Below are 23,415 nucleotides of genomic sequence, written 5' to 3' on the forward strand. Positions count from 1 at the left end.
AGTTTCGTTCTTCGTAGTTTTTTCGTTTGATGCTTATTTCGTGAGATATATTGCCAAGTCACTATCAATGGACCACCCTGTAGAATGGCCCCAAAATTTTCTACAGCATGAATGTTTCATGAGAACACTTCCCGGTGAAGCCTTACTACTACTACTGTAAATATTCAGACTTTATTCATCTACGCTTATAAGGCCCATAATTTGTATCTGTATTATTAGTTAGTACTTCAGTCATTTGGAAGTCTATTCTACCATCATCGGCTTATAAAAATTAGACCATAATGAACGAAAATTAATCTTAACTCGAACTAACATTAAAACAAGTACATTATATCGCCTTTCAAACAGGGATTTGCGTGCAATGGTGTTACCATGTTTTTATTCAGTTATATTTCGGCTTTAACTTCTGTCTTTCCTTTTCGTTCTCGAAGCCATTGTTATTATTTCTGTTAAGATTCCCAGGCAACGGACTATGCCAAGAGTTCGTGACAATCGGCGGTACAATATGAAAGAAAACGCAAGGGGGGAAAAGCTGTTACGGTCGTTAAGTACTGTTTGGCGTTAGCCTTCTAAGTTAGTAGTCTGCTTGTATATCTGAGGCACATATTTCGATGGTTTGTGGGTGACTCAGTTCCTGCTTAATCAAAAGTCAATGTCAATCTGCACTTGGTGGTTACGTGAATCACACTCTTGATATAGATTACAATTACTGCATAAAAAATAGTTCTTAAAAATTGTTCGTTCTTCTACTATAAATAACGAGTGTACTCCTTTCCGTCTAACAGGCACAGTCCAAATCTCAGCTGTTACAACTGCTGAACGAGAAGGATAACACGGGATGCTCGCCTCTGCATTACGCCAGTCGAGAAGGCCACATCCGGAGCCTCGAAAACCTCATACGACTTGGCGCGTGCATTAATCTGAAGAACAACAATAATGAAAGTCCATTGCATTTTGCTGCGAGGTGAGTTTCGTCGCACTTACAAAATATGATTTTGCTTTTGCGCCATTTTTATTTTATTTTATTTTTTCTTTTTTATTATTTTAGCCATGAGGCTTCTGAGTGGTTTCGTATGGCCCGCCTTCGTCTATTATTTGTCTACCCTACAGCTTTTACCCTCTGTTGCTTCCTCTAGAACCGTGGAAGTGGTTTCCTGATGTCTTTACACATGTCGTGCTATCATGTCCATTATTCTTGTCAGTGTTTTCCATAAATGTATCTTCCTTCACCGACTCTGCAGAGAACCTCTTCATTACTTATCGTATCGGTGTACCTAATTTTCAGCTTCCTTCTATAGCACCGCATCCGAAATGCCTTGATCCTCATTTTTTTCCGATTTGCCTACAGTTTACGATTCACTACCATTCGATGTTATGCTCCAAATGAACGTTCTCACAAACTTCGTAACATGTTATTTAGAAGTCTTTTATAGCCTCTATAACATCTAGATTTAGAATGAAAGTCCCTTACTTTTGTTTTCTTTTTTAGTACAAATTGGAGATACCAGTTGTATTCCTACAAGTACTGACTGGATCTCTCACAAAATTCAAGTCAGTAGGAAGACTATATGAGTGCCAGCCTTTGATGTATCAGTTACAAAGCTTGTTGAAGAAGTGTTTCAAATGGGAGCTGAAATGTGCCAGTTCTTCACATGTATTCAATACACGACATTCCTTTTCCGAATTTCACCTTGGTTTCCTTTTCTGCTTGCTTGCTTACAGGCTGATTAAACCTGGGATGGGGAAAAAACCCTGTCTTGTTTCCTTCACTACTGTTGCTTCTCTTTTACATTCTTACCACTGTAAATGTTCTTTCATTTCTGTGCAAATTGTAGATAGCTTTTCAGTCCCTGTGTTTCATCCCTGATACCTTATGAATTTCAAAAATTGCATTCCAGTCAATAGTGTCAAACATTTGTCCAGAACCGAAATTGGTCTTCGCTGATTTCAACTTTTGCCAGCCTTTCCACTGTTAATAATTCATGTAGGCATTTTGCAACCATGACTTAATAAACTGTGGTTATGTAATATTGCCACCTGCCAACATCTGCCTTATCTTGAATGGAATTAAACAACAGAAACTCCAGGTAGGGATATCAACAATGTAGGAAAAGATAGATTGCTGCTTACTATAAAGTTGGTGATAGGCACAATTAAAAGACACTTATTACAAAGCTTTTGGCCACAGTCACTGTCAGAAAAAGAAAGAGAAACACACACCATTTGTTAACACAAGCAAGCACACCTCACATATAAATCACCATCAACTGCGGCAGCTCGGTCCAGAGCATTCTGGTCTGAGCTGCCAGGATTGGTGGGCATGTGTGTGTGTGAGCTGTGCTTGCTTGTGTGAATGAATAGTTTGTGTTTCTCTTTCTTTTTCTGACAGTGACTGTGGTCAAAAGCTTTGTGTACGTGTCTTTTAATTGTGCCTGTCAGCAACTTAACATGTCATCTTTACGGTAAGTGGCAATCTGTATTTTCCTACATTGTGAGATTGAATTTACGAGGAGACTTCAGAAAGTAAGTTAGACATGTTTTTCCATGCTAAGACTCTAGCACAACAAGAGTGGCATATTGTCAGAAGAGAGAGTATCTTACAGGTATCCTGCAGAGACAGTTATGCTGCAATACAGACAACAGGTGCATCACAGGCTGTGAGTGAGATGACACTGCAACTGTAAACACACTCCAAAGTTGAAAAATGTTTAACAGTATGATTCTTGTGGACAAAATGTTTAAATTGTAGACAGATTTACCATGAAATTCTGGTTGTGTATGGATTGAAATTAGTGTCGCATCCAGCTGTAGGGAAATGGTGCCAGCTATTTGACCACAGACACTGCAACTGTAAACACACTCCAAAGTGTGAGAAGTAATGGCATCAACCCCAATCACAGATGACAGTATCCAGACAATCACTTTGGCAAGCTGAAAGGACATCTAGTGAGAAAGAGATTTTCCAATGATGAGGGCATTCACACAGAAGTTCTCAGACGCCTCTTGAGACCAAAGAGCGAAGTACTATCATTTATGAACTGCACCTTTGGTAGAGTATTCTGACTGTTCCTTACAGAGACTTGGTGACTACATTGAAAAGTAGTGACACGTATTTTGGCCATTTGATGTGTAACACAGCATTCAACATTGTTGCAGTTTGCAAACTGTAATGTTTGCTGATGATGCAAGCATACCATCATAGGTGCAAAATAAACATTACTAGATACAATTCAGATTATATAGGTGCTGGCGTACAAATTTTCTACAGCAGATAGCTGTAAATCACATTAGTTGCTCATGTTATGCCACTTAAAACAAGCTTAGCCTAACTGGCCTTTAGTAGTGGATGCAGACATTATTGTTCATAGCTACATTAAATGAAAAACTGAGTGTAAAATTCCTTGTGGTCCAACTTGGAAAGTTAAAATTGAGTCAGTACATTGACACACTTATCACCAAGCATGGTTCAGCTTGTTTTGCTTTTAGAAGAATCCATCTTTGTGTTGATCTAAAGATAAGATAGTTGGCTTATTTTTTTAACTTCCACTCTCTATGACCTAACTGAATTATCTTCTGTGAGACTGCATCTAAAATACCAGTAAATGAAGTATTTATTTAGTAGAAGTGAGCAACAAGAATATTGTGTGAAGTAAATAACTGCATAGCTTGCTTCAGGGTTTGAGAATCTTACACTCTCCTCTGTTACTGATGATAAAAATCCATTTCAGTTGAGCTGTGCTTAGCACAAAAAATATCTCATGTAGTCTTTGCCTCATTTTCGTCAGTTTAGAGTGGATTTAGGTATTATTGTACAGAATTATTCGACAAGCCCCCACTCAACATTCTAACAGGAAACAAGAAATTTCGACTTCCTATCTTATCAAAAGAAAGTTAAAAACATGTTTCATTAGCCATTCCTATGAATTATCTGATTAACAATGTAGGAAAAGACAGAGTGCTACTTACCGCAAAGAAGACATGGCAAGTTGCAGACTGGCACTGGCATCTTCAGCTGGGATCTGGCCAAAAGCTGTATGAGAGTGTCCTTTAATTGTGCCTGTCTGCAGCTGGATGTGTCACCTTTATGGTAAGTAGCAATCTATCTTTTCCTACATTGATGATATTCCCATCTGATGTTTCCATTGTCTGAATTATCTGATTAATTAGATTCAAGGACTGCATATTCATGTTAACAGTGTCAACAAACACTATTTATTGTAATATAAAGTTAATATTAAATTACCAACAATGGATAAATAATAGCTATTTAATATAGCTTAGGAAGCAGCAGATTTTTTTTTGAGGTACCAACTCTCCTTCTGATTTTATAGGTAAAATTTAGCTTGGGTAAGAACATACAGTGCAAAGAAGTACAGTGGCATTTAATTGTTAATGCAATGTACAGATTAAGTTTCTGCGATTTGCTCATCTTTTGGAAATGTGTACCTTGACTTATGGCATATCCTTGAATGTCCTCCTCCTTAATGGATTCTGCAGAACACAATGACTGAATAAATATGTTAGTTAATAGATTACACCTACTTCTAAGAGTGATATAAGTAATGAATGTACAAAGAGTACCATGATATCACACAGGTGAGAAATAATCCAGTGAATATAACTAGTGGTAGGTCATAGCAAGACCAATGGTGGCAGAATAAGGCAGTATAATGGCCAGTGTACACTTGTATCTACATTTACTTTTACATTTCTTGATACTTATAGTGCACTCACAAAAGCACTCCATCGTCAGGCCACAAGTGGCCCATCGGGACCATCCGACCGCCGTGTCATCCTCAATTGAGGATGCGGATAGGAGGGGCATGTGGTCAGCACACCGCTCTCCCGGTCGTTACAATGGTGTTCTTTGACCGGAGCCACTACTATTCGGTCGAGTAGTTCCTCATTTGGCATCATGAGGCTGAGTGCACCCCGAAAAATGGCAACAGCGCATGGCGGCTGGATGGTCACCCATCCAAGTGCTGGCCACACCCGACAGCGCTTAACTTCAGTGATCTCACGGGAACCGGTGTATCCACTGTGGCAAGGCCATTGCCCGAAACTTATAGTGAAGGGAGCAAAAATGAAATATAGTGGTTGGTGGGATGTGGCCGCTACAAATGCAGGATGATGAAGGGTGAGAGTGAGGGGGTGTTGGGTGCCCAGGAGCACTAATAAGACAGCATTTCGATTTAAACATTTATTGTTTGGTTCTATAATTGAATGATCACTATGGCAGCAGCAATGGCATGCATTACTGGAAAGCACTGAAACATCTGCATCAGCAGTCTCAAGGATGACGGCAGAGTCAGGGTGCCAGCACAGCAGAAGTGGCACACTGCGAGGTAGCTGGCTCAGCTGGTGGCTAGTGTTGCCTGTTCCACAGTGATGCCCAACACCACGACCATGTGATTTATTATGGTGCACTTATGGACCTCGAAGATAGTGCCACATTAAGCTCCCATCAGCTCTGCATGGGGTTTGGTGGTTTTGCAGAGCTACGTCATGGCCTCTCTAATAGAGGAAGGCCATGGATGCTGGTGTCAACTCGCAGATGCAAGTCAGGAGGTCAGCAGCAGCTAGCACAGTTCCTTGGAACAGCAACAGTTAATCATAGCACCAGACCCTATCCGTTTGCACCCAACGAGCAGATGGTACTAGGCTCCAAGTTCTCCAAGTTGTCTCGGCAGCAGAGGAAAACATGGCAGCTCATGATGGATTAAGTCCAGCAGGCCAGACAATAGTCATATGGTAAATGGTAGGCAGTGCATCATAAGTTCTGCCTTAGAACTGACTCACTACTACTGTGTAGAGGAAGGGCTCAGGAGCATGAATATTTGTAGCTGTCTGTCAAGAGCCATGACATTATTCCTGGGTGAGGATGATGAGATGTGGCCTGTTTTCTGGGTCCATTACCACTCTTCATCATGTCACAGTGCCCCAGTCTTTCGTTTCAGGCTTTCAGCTCATTACTTTCTGCAGTGTCAGTGTGCTGAAAGCTGTTCCTGTGTATTTTTTATATGTTGTTAATCCATTGTGTGTGGTTGGCAAAATGTTTTTGGTTGGCAAAATGACATTATGCTCTCTTCACTGTGAGGTCATATTGCTAAATTGGTGATTCAGGAACCTTTCTCGATCAAAGTGTAGCTATGGGATCTGTTGTGTGGCACACTATTTGTAGTATCAACTCTCCTGTCTTTTTCACGTTCTGTTGCAGATATTGTGCACAAGACTGGCTTGGTGTGCTTCTGGCAGGGAGAGACTCCAAAAATTTTACATTCACCCAGAGTATCTTTCTGTAGAGCAACAGAAGGAAAGGGAAAGATTTTATCTATGATTTCAGTACAGTGTTTTAGAAAGTAAATTATTTGTCAAATCTATAGTTAATTAATGAGCATGAACTGGTGTGCAGCATCTGAAGGAAGAATGCCACTTCCTTAATCGACAGATACAGCGTGGTTACACTGACAAATTCACTGTTCATTTGGCTTCAGAGCCATTACCTATGATTTTTATGTGTAAGGTTTACATAATGGTTCTCTGGCATATCTAATTATACTGATTAATTAGCAATAGTGCTGCTATGGCCACAGTCAAACAGTAAATAACAAACAACTGAGAGGCCATGGCTGGAGCATGGCTATTGGGGTATAGTTGTTTGAGTTATGCTACTTCTGGAGTGCCGACCCATAAAGTCATGGATCCATTTTTGAGGAGTGGAGCATGCATACTAACAGTTCATAAAATGACCTCACAACTGTAAGACTGAAAAGAACAGTACCCATCCCATCTCATGGTAGCCATTGGTCTTACAAAGAAACATCATTAATTTGACCTTGTATTTTAATGACAAAAGAGCACACTACCAAGGCATCAGTTCCAGCAGTCAGTCCTGCATGATAATTTAGCCCGTAATTCTGAATGTTGAACTTCTGAATGCACAGCTTTTAAATTTCATGTGTGTTGGTTGTTTATCACTCACTGTGCCCCACTGCAGCCATTTTAGGCCCAAGTACCAAGTGCTGTACAGTGGAGTTGCAACCAGAACCCTCCTATTCATGGGATATTGATGGTGAGGGAAGAGAAGAGGGGAGGGGGTCATGTTGGCCAAATGTAATTTGAAACATTGCTCAAGAAGATGTCATTTTAAGTGAATAGAGTATGTAATATATGAACATCACACACACACTATATATAATAGGGAAACATTCCACGTGGGAAAAATATATTTAAAAACAAAGATGATGTGACTTACCATACGAAAGCGCTGGCAGGTCGATAGAAACACAGACAGACACATACATACACACAAAATTCAAGCTTTCGCAACAAACTGTTGCCTCATCAGGAAAGAGGGAAGGATGTGGGTTTTAAGGGAGAGGGTAAGGAGTCATTCCAATCCCGGGAGCGGTAAGACTTACCTTAGGGGGGAAAAAAGGACAGGTATACACTCGCACGCACACACACACACACACACACACACACACACACACACATACATACATACATCAATCCGCACATACACAGACACAAGCAGACATTTGTAAAGGCGTGTGTGTGTGTGTGTGTGTGTGTGTGTGTGTGTGTGTGTGTGTGTGTGTGTGTGTGTGTGTGTGTGTGTGATATATCTAAAAACAAAGATGATGTGACTTACCAAACAAAAGCGCTGGCAAGTTGATAGAAACACAAACACATACATATACATACACACAAAATTCTAGCTTTCGCAACCAATGGTTGCTTCGTCAGGAAAGAGGGAAGGAGAGGGAAAGACGAAAGGATGTGGGTTGTAAGGGAGAGGGTAAGGAGTCATTCCAATCCCGGGAGTGGAAAGACTTACCTTAGGGGGGAAAAAGGACAGGTACACACTCGCACACACACACATATCCATCCGCACATACACAGGCACAAGCAGACATTTGTAAGGCAAAGAATTTGGGCAGAGATGTCAGTCGAGGCGGAAGTAAAGAGGCAAAGATGTTGTTGAAAGACAGGTGAGGTATGAGCAGTGGCAACTTGAAATTAGCGGAGGTTGAGGCCTGGCGGATAACGAGAAGAGAGGATATACTGAAGGGCAAGTTCCAATCTCTGGAGTTCTGGCAGGTTGGTGTTAGTGGGAAGTATCCAGAAACCCGGACAGTGTAACACTGTGCCAAGATGTGCTGGCCGTGCACCAAGGCATGTTTAGCCACAGGGTGATCCTCATTACCAACAAACACTGTCTGCCTGTGTCCATTCATGCGAATGGACAGTTTGTTGCTGGTCATTCCCACATTGAAAGCTTCACAGTGTAGGCAGGTCAGTTGGTAAATCACGTGGGTGCTTTCACACGTGGCTCTGCCTTTGATCGTGTACACCTTCTGGGTTACAGGACTGGAGTAGGTGGTGATGGGAGGGTGCATGGGACAGGTTTTACACCGGGGGTGGTTACAAGGGTAGGAACCAGAGGGTAGGGAATGTCGTTTGGGGATTTCATAGGGATGAACTAAGAGGTTACGGAGGTTAGGTGGATGGTGGAAAGACACTCTTGGTGGAGTGGGGAGGATTTCATGAAGGATGGATCTCATTTCAGGGCAGGATTTGAGGAAGTCGTATCCCTGCTGGAGAGCCACATTCAGAGTCTGGTCCAGTCCCAGAAAGTATCCTGTCACAAGTGGGGCACTTTTGTGGTTCTTCTGTAGGAGGTTCTGGGTTTGAGGAGATGAGAAAGTGGCTCTGGTTATTTGCTTCTGTACCAGGTCGGGAGGGTAGTTGCGGGATGCGAAAGCTGTTTTCAGGTTGTTGGTGTAATCTGTTCAGGGATTCCGGACTGGAGCAGATTTGTTTGCCATGAAGACCTAGGCTGTAGGGAAGGGACCGTTTGATGTGGAATGGGTGGCAGCTGTCATAATGGAGGTACTGTTGCTTGTTGGTGGGTTTGATGTGGACGGACATGTGAAGCTGGCCATTGGACAGGTGGAGGTCAACATCAAGGAAAGTGGCATGGGATTTGGAGTAGGACCGGGTGAATCTAATGGAACCAAAGGAGTTGAGGTTGGAGAGGAAATTCTGGAGTTCTTCTTCACTGTGAGTCCAGATCATGAAAATGTCATCAGTAAATCTGTACCAAACTTTGGGTTGGCAGGCCTGGGTAACCAAGAAGGCTTCCTCTAAGCGACCCATGAATAGGTTGGCACAGTGTTACACCGTCCGGGTTATCTGGATACTTCCCACTAACACCAACCTGTCAGAACTCCGGAGATGGGAACTTGCCCTTCAGTATATCCTCTCTTCTCGTTATCCGCCAGGCCTCAATCTCCGCTAATTTCTAATTTCAATTTGCCGCCGCTCATACCTCACCTGTCTTTCAACAACATCATTGCCTCTGTACTTCCGCCTCGACTGACATCTCTGCCCAAACTCTTTGCCTTTACAAATGTCTGCTTGTGTCTGTGTATGTGCGGATGGATATGTGCGTGAGTGCGAGTGTATACCTGTCCTTTTTTCCCCCTAAGGTAAGTCTTTCGGCTCCTGGGATTGGAATTACTCCTTGCCCTCTCCCTTAAAACCCACGTCCTTTCGTCTTTTCGTCTTTCCCTCTCCTTCCCTCTTTCCAAATGAAGCAACCTTTTGTTGCGAAAGCTTGAATTTTGTGTGTATGTTTGTGTTTGTTTGTGTGTCTATCGACCTGCCAGCACTTTTGTTTGGTAAGTCACATCATCTTTGTTTTTAGATATATTTTTCCACGTGGAATGTTTCCCTATATGTATATATATATTAGGAGAGGGAAACATTCCACGTGGGAAAAATATACCTAAAAACAAAGATGACGAGACTTACCAAACAAAAGAGCTGGCAGGTCGATAGACACACAAACATACACACAAAATTCAAGCTTTCGCAACAAACTGTTGCCTCATCAGGAAAGAGGGAAGGAGAGGGAAAGACGGAAGGATGTGGGTTTTAAGGGAGAGGGTAAGGAGTCATTCCAATCCCGGGAGCGGAAAGACTTATCTTAGCGGGAAAAAAGGACGAGTATACACTCGCACACACACACACACACACATATCCATCCACACATACACAGACACAAGCAGACATTTGTAAATCCGCACCCGGGACTGGAATGACTCTTTACCCTCTCCCTTAAAACCCACATCCTTTCGTCTTTCCCACTCCTTCCCTCTTTCCTGATGAAGCAACCATTTGTTGTGAAAGCTTGAATTTTGTGTGTATGTTTGTATTTGTTTGTGTGTCTATTGACCTGCCAGCGCTTTTGTTTGGTAAGTCTCATCATCTTTGTTTTTTATATGTATATAACTGAAGCAACTGAGGAATCATTATGAAATAGAATGGTTTACATTTCAATCATACCAATCATGTTCAAGAACAACACAGTTCCTTCACTCCAGCATTGTCAGATTTGCAATCCAAATAAATTAACACACAACAGTTATATTAATGATTAAATAGTGCTATGATACATCTTTAATGATGCACTCATTCATTTCTTTAATTTACAATACATTTGTGAATTACAATGTAAAGGTGTTCAAAGCAAAGAGATCTCTGACACCAACTTCAGTTTGGAAACTGTGCACTTTGACACAATAAACAAAGTACTATCACTTGTTTGTTCATCAAAATTATGAACACAGAGCTCTTACACACTCTCTGTACAGTATTTGGTGCATGGGCATTAGGTGGCTGCAGTGGAGCGGAATGAGGTAATTACAAAACAACTGGTGTGCATGAAGTTTAAAAGCTGTACACTCAGAAGTTCACAACTGTGTACTATCAGGATTATGGTCCAAATTTTCACACAGCTTTGATTGTTGGGGCTGATATCTTCTTAGTGTACTTTTCCTATTTAAAAAATGAGGTCAAGTTGGTGATGTTTCCTTTTTTTAATACTCATTGTGTTAGTCCAGCACTGAAACAAGTTTACAGATCGTATCTTCACCAGTAATGTTTGATTCTGTAGTTTTCTAAAGAATCTCATCTCTTTTCTCACTATTTTAACTAGCAATATCAATGTTCAAAGGGAGTTATTTAAATAAAGTGTCTTGAGGTCACATTTTTGTTACGGAACAGCAAGGAACCGTTCTTCTCTACTTTCTGGACACCTTGTCCACCATTAACTCAATGCATGTCTCAATCATAGCATTTACTGCAAGTCCACTCAGACAGATCGGTATCTGCACGCCACCAGCTACCACCACCCAGCACAGAAACAGTCTGTTCTGAGGACCTCGTTACATAGTGCTGAAACCATTTCTGATGCCAAAAATCTACTGAGGGAACTGAGCCACTTATGTAAAGTTTTCAAGGAAAATGATTACAACAGACAAATTTTGCAAGCCGTTTCATGTAAGCCACAGAGGTAGAAGACCTCGGAAGAAGATATGAATAAGACTGCATTTTCAGTGTATTGTGGCTCTATTATGGGAAAGATTAACTGGATCCTAAAAATTAACACTTTCTACAGCCCCAGCAAAGATCCGGCAGCTAATCAAGCCTGTGAAAAATGATGTAGGCTTGAGAACACCAAGAGTATACAAAATACCACGTGGATGTGGGCAGTTTATGTCAGTCAGACTTTCTGCACTATCGAACAGCACTGCATAAAACATGAAAGGTATTTCTGCCTATGCTATCCCAAAAAATCAGCTGCAACAGAGCATGCACTGGAAAACGGACACTGAATTACATACAATGATACTTCTGTTTTTAAATTGCCCAACAGCTTCTGGGATAGCATAATACATGAAGCAATAGAGATCAAAATATCAGATGACTTAGTGAAGACTGTGGATTGTGGCTGAATACAATCTGGGAGCTGAAGCGGGTGCAGTGGTCATGCCACCAAAACATTGCCATATTTGGTGCAGGGCTGGACACCAGTGATATCACTGGTGGTGGTTCAGCTGTATAAGCACAGCAGCAGCATTCACATGGCAGTCAACCACTTGATAATGGCAGAGGAGCTGAAAGCTCATGGGCACTTAACCACTTTATGGGACTTGAAACTCGAGAATATTTTTCTAATGGATATTGCCGTGAGAGCATGCATTTATAAAATAAATTATAAATAGCAGTTGGTTGCCCTTTTGATGCCCCATTCGTTGTCTGGTCAGACCATGAGCATCACATGTGTGCTAAGTTCCTTCATCATGACAACAGTTGTAGGCATGCATCTGCCCATTGCAAACTATCATTTGTTCTCATGCAACTGGGTACTATTCAGGATCTTACAGTTATGTACTGACAGATTTCCACTGCTCAAGATTACATCAAAAACATATTTCTGGCAGAGGAATTGCTCCTATTGAGGACTGTCCTGACACAGTTTTCCAACAAATACTTATTATTAGAGTGTAATAGTGGTTGGTAGGTGTGATGGATGGGCTGTCCATATCATAATTTGCAGGGTGTGGATTGCGGAATTAAGAGGAGTTTTGTAGGAATGAACTATTACACTGGCAGGTCACATATCAAAAGCATTTAGTGAATGGCATATATGCAAATGTGATGATACAGGGCAATAAAATATACACTTGTCCTGTTTTTTGAGTGAGGAAAAATATGTTTCCTACACTATGGTGTATTTATTTTGTTTATAGTTCTGTAGGTGTATGCAAGCCAGTTTCCACTTACGCTTAGTAAGAGTAAGTCAAATGTGATACTTTGTATCAACAGTGCTGTGGCAGGTGCATGTTCTGATGTCTGCACTATTTTATCCAGTTTATGATGTAGATGTGTTTATCACTGTGTGCTTGTCCTTCTACATTCAGTTCCTTTGTGTGTGCTTGTGTGTCACTCTTCATTCATCTGTAGATGAGTGGTTGTCTGTCATTTTTTCTTTGTAATATGAAACTACAGCATTTGAAAAATATTTTCTGTTGTGTAAAAATTTGTATGGAAGGTATTGACAGAATGTAAATAATTTAGGAATAAAGCAAAGCACTCACCAAATATCGAAAGCACTGAGTTGTTGACAGGCTCACATAAAACAGAATGGAAACTTTACTGGCTTTTGGAAGAAATGCTTTCCTTTGATGATGAACAAGAGTACAAATACACACACACACACACACACACACACACACACACACACACACACACACACACACACAATGCCAGGGTTGCAATTTGGGAAGTCAACAGTTGGGATACGTAGGCTAAGGTGTGTAGAGAAAGAAAGCAATTCAAGGCATTTGGGAGGTTAGCTGGTTGCTTGGAGGGGGCAGCAGGTATGGAGGCTACAAATGCAAATGGAGAGGTTGCAGGTGGATGGGCTAGGCATGCAGCACACAGCTACCAGAGCTGGTGAGGTTCAGTGCACAGAGAAGATGATGTGAAGATGAGAAGATGATGTGAAGACATGGACTGGAGAGGATGACAGGATGGAGAAAGGAGAAACTGTTGGGTAAAGTGAGTGAGGATGTGGGTTATTGGAGATTGTTCTCTCACTACCCATCCCACTTGACACAACCCCCATGTCAGTCCGCCTGCCCAGCAGCAATCACGGTGTTGTCTGTCCAGCCAACATAGTGTAGCACAGGTCTGTGTGTGTTTTTGTATGCATATTTATATTCTAGCTTGTCAAAGGATTTCTTCCAAAAGCTAGCATAGTTTTCACTCTCTTTTGTGTGTGCCTATTGATGACTCAGGGTTTATGATATATGACGAGTAGTCTCCATTACTCCTAGATTTTCTTCTATGATGTTTTTCTTCATTGTCCAAATTCCCTTCTCAAGTAGACATCACTGCTTCATTAAAACTGAAAAAAAGAAAGAAAAAAGAAAAAACATGAAATCCCCTAATGCAGAAAAAATACATTGCCTGTAATGGAATTTTGTAATTACCTCATTGCAGGTATGGCAGATATAACACCGTTCGTCAGTTACTGGACTCAGAGAAAGGAACCTTCATAATCAATGAAAGTGATGGAGAAGGACTGACCCCACTCCACATAGCTTCTCAACAAGGTAAGAGAAGGAAGATTTCAACATAAATTAATAACTTAATTTTGTGGCTACCAGACCCTACTAATATGTAAATGTCCTCCATAAACTGTTAATGAAACATACCACACTGTCAGACAAATGTAGAAGATTACCTGCTGTGCTTTAAAATTTTTTTTCTGTTTTCCCAGGGATACTGATGAGGTCTCACTTGAATCTGTTGTTTTTGTTTTTTTTCCTCTCATTTCCTTTGGAGATTTAGATTTGGCTATATTGTTGTGACACTTGATAATAATGCATACATTATCAGAAAACATTTTGCCTTTCTTTGTATTTGTAGAACCATTAATGTAAATTTAAAAGAGTGGTGATCCAAAGGATAACTCCTGAGGATCTCCGTATTTCATACTCCCCACACTATAGTTCTTAATTTTTCTGTTTTATAATGTTTGGAGTGGCATCAAAATAGTCTTGCTTCTCTGAATTGCCTGTTTTGTTACAGAGTTTGGAAACACATTATAAAAGTCATGAATGGACTTTTAACAGTGTGTGAGGACAGGAAAACAGGAAAGCTTACTTGACATATGCTGACACAAAGCAAGTGTGATAGTTAAAGGAAATTGTGTTACTCCAAACCCTCTCTGTATCATGTGAATGTGTCTTGATTTGTCTGCCCTTTACATTTTACAGTTTTCTGTGCTGACTCCCCTCCCACCCCCCACCTACGCCCCTCAGTAGAGGAACTTCCAGTTCCAAAAATACAAGCTATTTTCTTTATTTGTTTCTACACAGCCTGAGAAAAAAATTATCCACCCAGAAGGGGAGAAGGAAACAAAAAGAAACTTCATGGGCTGAGAGGGTATGTGATGTTAGTTCAGTGACTGCAAACTCAAGTCAAACTTACAAGGAACTTGGTAGTATTAACCCACTTATTAATATGACACTGCAACCCCCCTGGCCTGCATTCAGACATTGTTTTGCTTGGGAAGGGGGTCATTAAGCTGTTGTACTGTCTCCTGAGACAAGCTGGCTCTCAACTGGATGCTGGTACTGGAACAGAGTTTTCTTCCAAGCTGGTCTCACATATGTTCTATTTGGGACTTTTCATGGCCACAGGAATACCTCAACTTCAAGCAGACACTAGATAGACACATGCCCTATGTGGACTAGAATTGTTCTGTTGAAAAATGATGCCAGGATAATGCCGCATGAGAGATGACAAATGAGGATGCAGGAAGTTCATGATATGCTGCTGTGAAATCAGAATTCCCTCAGTCAACACCAGCCATGACCTGAAGTCATACCTGATGGTTCTCCACAAAATGATGCCAGGAGTATCGCCATCATACTTATCCAAAACAATGGAACTGTGGGATCTCTCCTCATGTCACTGTCATGTTTACCAAAATTGATCATAAGGGCTAATGCAGGATTGTGATTAATCGCTGAACACAATGTGATGTCATTCATCAGTGGCACATGCATCCCAGTCACTCAATCTTCTAAATGCAGCTGTTTGTGTTGTGGTGTTGGTGGCAGCCTGCGATTGGGTTGTTAATTCCTTTTTGGGCTGCTTCTAGTCTCTGACCAGTGGTATGGGATAACATAGAATCTTGCAGGGAGTTCATTACTTGTTCTTTTAAGGTAGATGGAGATGTGAAAGTGTTACAGTGTACTTAGTGCAGAATATGGTGGTTTTCTCTTGTGGTGGTCGCACATGGTCGACCAGAAACTTGACAGCAAATATACCTTCCCTAACATTCCCATGCAGTCCAACATTGGGCCACTGTCATATCTGAATGCCCAACAAATCTAGATATTTCACACTTCAATGAGCCAGCCAAATGGAGACTCACAGTGAGGCCCTTTTCGAACTCAGTCAGATGCTGATAACGCTGTCTCACACAATTACGCGGCATCTCCATGTTTGCCAGTGATCAGTCAACATCTGATGCTGTTTGTGCCATTTACATACCCTACCAGGCCTGGTAACAATGTAAACATGAACAACACTAATGCACTCTGGTGGCTGTTCTATCTGTCACAGAGAACAGCAACTCTAATCATTTACATATGCATCGATGGCAGGTACATGTATGAAATTACATTGACATTCGAATATTTCTTCTGGGTGCTTCACGTTTTTTGTCAGGCAGTGTATAATGGTCTGAATGTCCTCCAGTTGGTTTTTCTTGGTCAACAGGCATTCTTCTTTTGTCCCTCGTAACTGTGAAGTCAGTTGTTGCATTTGTACCACCACACTTTCAAAACCAAACTGATTATAAATCAGTAATTCAAAAATTCATTCTTTTCTTGTGTACACAAGGGATAGTAAAAAAAGGCTAAACATACTACTGCACACCAAACACTGTAGTAATCCTGCTATTGAAGCCAAATAACCATTTACTTCATCCTTCTGTGTTCATTTGTTTTTGACTGTACACGAGTAAATTTTTCATTCTATTCCATGAAGAGGTTGGAAGAACAATATGTGCGTATGAAATTTTGTTGCACGCTAGGAATAAAGTTTATACAAATGTTTTGTTTTGTTAAATAATTATGCAAAGAATACTGTGAAGGGTAGTAATAAAGTTTCAATTATCAACTCAAAAAAGATCAAGATGTGGCCATGAAACTTGATGAAACTTTTCTGCCTGTACACCCTTTAATGTCGCACATGTTTCCCAATGGTAGATCACTTGGCAGGGACATTGGCTGTAGAAGGCTGGGTGGTGACTGTTCAAGAAATGTCCAGTCTCAAAAATTATCTCCTTCTCATTCTAGAAATACTTGCCATACAACAGTTTCTTCATTTCAAGAGATAACAAGGATGAGGCAAAATATGATAGCCCAAAGAAGCAGCATGTCTGACTATGTCCTGTGCAGAATGAACTGGGGCGCCAAAGCTGGGTAAAGTCACCCCCTAGGACAGACAAAAAGCTCTAGGGATTCCAGCCAACTGGCAGTGTTAAGAAACTATGATACTCATCATCTTCAGATGAAGTGTTGAGATATTGTGAGTAACCCAGTATCTATTCATTTATTTATTGTCCATGGCATCTTGTGTGCAATGTTTACAGTAACTGTGTGATGATTGTTTCATTTTTTATAAGACATAATACGAACAGCATTAAAGTTAAATATTTTCAGCTTACATGTACAGTGGCATGAAAAATTGTCAAAAAGCTAAACACACATAGGGGGATATTTTACATTGATATGGGGATGTATAGAATGTTTATACTAGTGGTGTGCCCCCTTTCTGGCTGCGGGAAGCTAGGTCATTTGCAGTAAGTGGGTGGGGATGGGATTGAGGGCACATTAGTGGGGGTGGCTGGAGGGCCGGTGGCTGCATGCAGATCTCTGCATCCACATTCTGGATGCACCTGCATGCTGGACAGTGCTGGGTGCTTCTCATATTGCTGCTAATGCAGGATTCCAAGCCAAACTAGGTTGTTAACCATCATCTCTATTGTTAGGATCCTCATGGGTCCATGTTTCTATGAATTCATTTATAATACTGTCTCAATATCTGGTTGCTGAGCATAGCAACTTGGTGTTCTCAAAATCAAAACTGTGATATTTGTTTATACTATGCATTGCCACTTCTTATTTCTCTGTTTCTCCCAGTTGTACACACCTGATGTGTTACTCATAGCATTTTTAGATACCCTATGTATTAGCAGCCACATTCACACGGGACACTGTATATCCCTGGTACATTTTGTATTATTGGATCTTTTGCAGAGCCAAAGAACTGTTTCACTTTAGGCAGTGGTTGGAAGATGGTCTTATGTTGCATTTTCCAAGCAGCCTCACAATTTTGGCTGAGATTGACCCCAAATAAGAAAGGAAAGCATATCTCCTTCCTCCACTTCCCAGTTTGCTGCATATTTTCTTTTCTTGAACTGACTTCTGATGTGTGCTTCACTGTACATATTTTTATAGACCACATTCTTCAGTGAAACTATCTTTCCCACAGATAATGTGTACCAATGTATTAGGACATTTAGCACTCTCTGACTCTGTGCTGGATGGCCTCAACTGGTGCTGCAGGCACAAATCTGTGTAGGTCTTCTTCGTATACAGGGTGATTTTTTCCACCATGCATAAACTCTGGGGCTTGCTCGATGACAGGATACAGAACAAAAAATGTCTAATGAACTTACGTCTAGAAATGCATGGTTTTCGTGCTAGAGACCATTTATTCAATCATACATTGTTACAGAGACTGCAGTCTAATACCCTCTGCACCATGCAACCACAGTTACAGTATGTGTTAAAAATGTTTTCCATACGCCACAACACATGCGTGTACACGTGATAGCATGTTCTGTCTCACACATTCACATTGGCCAGGCTGCATCCAAACAGTGTCAAAGGCAGCATGAATATGCTGATCCAATATCTCCACTTGTGGAATGGGCTCTGCATACATGATACTTTTCAGATGGTCCCCATAACCAGAGATCACACAGGTCGAAATCCAGTGAAAGAGCAGGCCATGGAACTGGATCCCCTTATCTGATCCATCAACTAGGAAGACACGATTGAGATGTGTCTGAACATAAAAGGCGAAGTGGACTGGAGCACCATCAAATAGCACCCAGACAATCATTCTAGGCATCAGTGGCACTTCTTCCAACAAGAAATGCTGATAGTTCCATCCTGTTAGGTGATGTGGAAGGAAGACTGGTCCCAAAATACAGTCACCAATTATCCCAGCCCACACATTCCGCTGAATGATGCTGATGATTCACTGTCACCATATCATGGGGGTTCTGCATACTATCCCATAGATGACTGTTACGAAAGTTGAAGATACTACTCCATGTAAAGGTGGCTTCATCTATGAATAGGATGGATGACACAAATCCTGGAATTGTGGTTGCCTGGTGAAGAAACCAGTGAGAAAACTGCTCCTGATATGGAAAGTCTGTTGCTAGTAAGCCCTGCACGCACTGTAAGTGATAAAGGTAATCACAATTGTCATGGAGAATGTTCCACGTGGTTGTCTGGCTTACCCTGCACTGGCAGGCTAACTGCCCGATACTGACATGGCGGTCGTCTTCCACAGTGTTAGTCCTGCTTTCTGAAACGACCCTGTTTCAGACAAATGGCGGAACACCCAGACAAATGACAAAACACCATTGCAAATATTGAATGTTGTGGTTGTTGTCAGTGGAAATAGGTCTCCTGATACAACCTTGCTGCCCATCGCCATTTGCCTTTTCATAAGTAAACACTGTATCGGCAAGCTCTTAATTTGAGTATGGAACCATTGTGTACAATGCTGTATCACACCCACTATAAGATGAATCAGCAAGAGAAGTAAATTGGATACAACATTACCAATTACTATGGTAGGAGAGGGTGCCAGGCCATGATGTATGAGGAACAGTACCACCCTCTAGGAGGAAACCATGCACACTGTAACTGTGGTTGTATAGTACAGTGCCTAATAGTCAGCAGCGTCTGTAAAAAAGTATGATTGAATAAATGGTCTCTAGCATGGAAACCATGCATTTCTGGGCATAAGTTCATTAGATATATTTTGTTCTGCACCTTCTCATCGACCAATCCATAGAGTTTGTTCATGGCGGGAAAGATCACCCTGTATTGCATGGACTATTGTAGTATGACTCCTTCTGCATTAGTATATCCAAGAAAAGGAGACATCTAAATCTTTTGCTTCCATCATGACTGTGGTGTTTTGATGGATGCTGTTGAGATGATTCAGAAACTCATCCACTGCATATCTGCTGTGTTTCCACACCATAAATGTATCAGAGACATAGTGGAAGAAGTGCTTGGGGTTTTGGTAGGTGGTTTTAAACATCATCTTTCTCAAAGTGTTCCACCCAGGGATTTTCAACCCCAGGGGCCAGTGGGAATCCCAAGCCAATCCATTTATTTGTTTAAAAAAATCCCCTTTTGCACTAGAAGTAAATGGTAATCAGTGCATGCAATACTTTAACTATTTGCAGCTCTAATTGTTGAGCACCACCAGTATACTCATAAATATTGGGACATTCACAGTACCTCAACAATTTACCAGTGGATGATTAGTGTGACACTCATAAAAATATTGTGCTATATTCGCATTCCCACCAGGATGAGAGCTTTCCATTAGTGATCTACATTTGGAAAGTATACTTTCACTCGCATGTTCGGACAGTTTCCCCATGATGCTTCGTCTTGGCAGTCTCCAATAACCATGTCAGGAGATTTCAGTAGTATGCTTCTGACTGCTTTGCCCCTTATGGCATAGTCCATTATCACCACATGATAAGGAGTCTCAGGAAACACTTAGCATCACATTGCATGATAGTGATTGGGTCTTTGTCTTTCTCAGCAGTTGTGAATCCATGTGATTGCATTGTTTCTTTTGCTTCTTTGTCTCAGTCTCATAGTGATACACCCAGTACTTGTCCATGGTAGTGGTACAGCTGGCACTTTTCCATGGTGATTAGACATAAAATACGTAATCTGGATTGGCCTGACATGACTGCAACATTTTTGCTGCTGCCTCAGTTCAGCAGAATTTTTGAATAGCCATGAGCAGTTGTGGAATCCACTGGGTGGTGACCTTTGTCATATTCAAGATATAATCAAGATCTTCACAACTGATATGTGCTTCACTTTTTTCACTATTATGTTGACTGTGATACATCAGTTTTTGTGCACCAGGGCCTTCACTTCACTTGTGATTCATAGTTCCTCACAGAGAGTCAGTCGGCCTCTTTGTTCTTCACCATTCGGAATTTTTTGGCCACAATGCAATGATAGTGCTTCAGAAAAATTTACCAGATGTACCCATGTACATAATTCAGCTGTTACTGCTCCCCAGAATACACACAAATGATGCAAACATATGCCATGTGTCACAGCAAAAATTTATGGCCTCTTCGGGAAACTTTTCATTCTAGCTGATAGCAAGGACACGGAGTCATCTCTCATGTTAATGAGACATCAGTTGCAAATTCCACAAGTTTTGTGAAACTTTGGGACTCCCTTTCAATGATAATTAAGCAATTATCAAACTGTCTTCAAATGATATTGTAGCCCTGTTTGTTGTCCCTGCTTATTTATACAAAAAAGGGAACATCTAGAGCTTACTGGAAATTAAAGAAGCACTCAGCTCATATGTCTCACACTAACATTATTTTCACAAACGTTCCACACCACATTTGCTACATTGGTCTTGCATAAACAAGGAGATTAGTGCTGCTAATGCACATTCTTTGGGTATGTGCAGACAATTCAAAAATGTTTCCATTGTTACATTTGGTGTAGATTTCAACTTCACGTGGGCTTCATTTGGACAGCTAGGGAAGCAGCTTGTGATACAAAAATTACTGGAAGAAGTCAGATAATCAGCAAACATCTGCTGCACCAACATGAGTACCAATAACATTGCAAAATTAGTAGCAGCAGAAACAACACAAGTAGCAGCAGCAACAGCAGCAACAACACCATCAATACCACCACCACCAACAACAACAACAACAACAATAGGAGCAGCAGCTGCATCAACAACAGGAAAACTATTGTCAGTAGCAGTAGTAGAATCAACACACAGAAGAATCATCATCAGTAACAGCAATAGAAATATTAGCAACAGCAGCAGCAAAACTAACATCAGCTGCAGATCCAACAGCAACAGTGCTAGCAAAAGAAGCAAAGATATCTTTCATACAAAGAATTGCTCCAGGACCAGCAGCAGCGACAGCAACAACAACAGCAGCAGCAGCAGCACTATCCTTACCACCACCAACAAAAGCAGCAGCACATCGCTGTCATAACCAAATGGCTGGTTCACTATCTACATTGTGAGAGGACCCAGGTTTGATTCCCAGTGCCTCCCCAGATATTTTTCTGACATATGCATGTCTGAAACAGGATCCACTCAGCCTTTGTGAGGTCAAAGGAGAAGCTGCTTGAATAAAGAAGCAGCAGCATCATTAGGATGCATGTACTGGCAATAATGGCTGGAGGAATTGGTGACGTGCTGATCACATGTTCCGCAATTGTAGATTGTTCCTCATACTGCCTTACAGGAAGCAGTTGACAGGTTGTAATGGGCCTAAGGTTTAATCTCGGAGTGGTTTTTAAGAGTAGTAGTGTATGCATTTGCACCAGAGTATGATTACCAGCAAAATATTGTAAAACATTTTTAATCATACACCACAGAGAAAAAAAAAATTGAGGAGAAGAGTAGAGAAGAGTAAAAGACTGGTTGTCTGGTCAATGTGTAGATCACTGTTGTGTGATAAAAACATTTTTTAGAACATGGAGGTAACATTAAAGAATTTTATAATAATAAAGTGAAATTATTGTTATGTGGGGATTCATATTTTTAATATTAATTAATCAATGTTAATATTTTTAATATTAACAAAGGTAAAAGAGAAATGTTGAAACTTCTAAGCAATTTTCAAACCAAACCACTCTTTTCAGATCATACAGATGCTCTAAATGTAAAGTTATGTCTTTAGATTACAACACACCTGTAACATGCATAAATTCTCCTATACCCAAGGTAGCAAGAAATAATATAATAATATAAAAGGCACTCCTGCATAGAAAAGGTGAACAATTTTACTCAAATTTAAACAAAAGAAACATGAGAAAATGTATTTTCAAAACCAATTTGAGAAAGCAATATTACTGCTTACAGATCTGATATTTGAACTATATGAATAGGGGTACCACGGAGCTGTTTCATTGGACCTCACTTATTTTTTATTTGTGTAAATGATATCTGAATTCCAATCAGTGGTACTCATAAAACTAAAGTTTGCTGGAAATACAAATGTTTTAATTGATATAAACTAAGTGTTGCCAGCATCTGCAACTTGAGTTTTGGAATACATAAAAAATTGGTTCAAAATGTAGTTTGATCATATTTAGTGTATATCACAGATTCAGTTTCTATCTTCAAAAGCACTTGTGACTCTTCAACACTACCTTTCATCAAGGATGTGTGCAAAGAACAGATATTGTGTACACAGCAGTAGTAAGCTGTTTGTTGACTAGTTGGATGTGGAGATGGTGTTTAGCACATGCTGTCATGTTGAACATTTCAAATTTCATGATTTTGTGCTTGGAAATTGTTTCTAGTGGTCTTTCTTGTAAAAGTTGCTATTACGCATTGATGTAACAATTTGTTACGTAAGCTTTCTGAAGTGAAGTTTAACTTTGTTTTGTACAACTATGTCAAGCCATTATTATTTGTGACTATCAATTATGAAAAAATATTAATTTTGAAGCATTGTGGAAACATGAAAATTGATATGTATGATACGGAGGCAGTAAATAGATGGATGTGTGCATCTGAAATTTTAAGCTGTTATATGCTACCTAGACATCAGTTATTTCAATGAGCCACTTTTCAATGAATAGACAATAAGTAGATAAGTACCATAAATATATACTTCGTGTCACATTATTGTCAGATATATATCGC

At 40.6% G+C, this 23,415-nt stretch overlaps 1 protein-coding gene across 1 annotated transcript in view; it reads left to right on the forward strand.

Moving 5' to 3' along the window:
- The window catches only part of LOC124774919 (transient receptor potential cation channel subfamily A member 1), a 208,005-nt gene that overhangs the window by 53,380 nt on the left and 131,210 nt on the right, over positions 1-23,415 (forward strand). The window contains exons 8-9 of the mRNA XM_047249599.1: positions 786-964; positions 13,858-13,970. Of these exons, the coding sequence (XP_047105555.1) occupies positions 786-964; positions 13,858-13,970 (292 nt within the window). The remainder of the gene's footprint in view (positions 1-785; positions 965-13,857; positions 13,971-23,415) is intronic.

This window comes from Schistocerca piceifrons, chromosome 1 (genome assembly GCF_021461385.2).
Source record: "Schistocerca piceifrons isolate TAMUIC-IGC-003096 chromosome 1, iqSchPice1.1, whole genome shotgun sequence".
NCBI lineage: Eukaryota > Metazoa > Arthropoda > Insecta > Orthoptera > Acrididae > Schistocerca > Schistocerca piceifrons.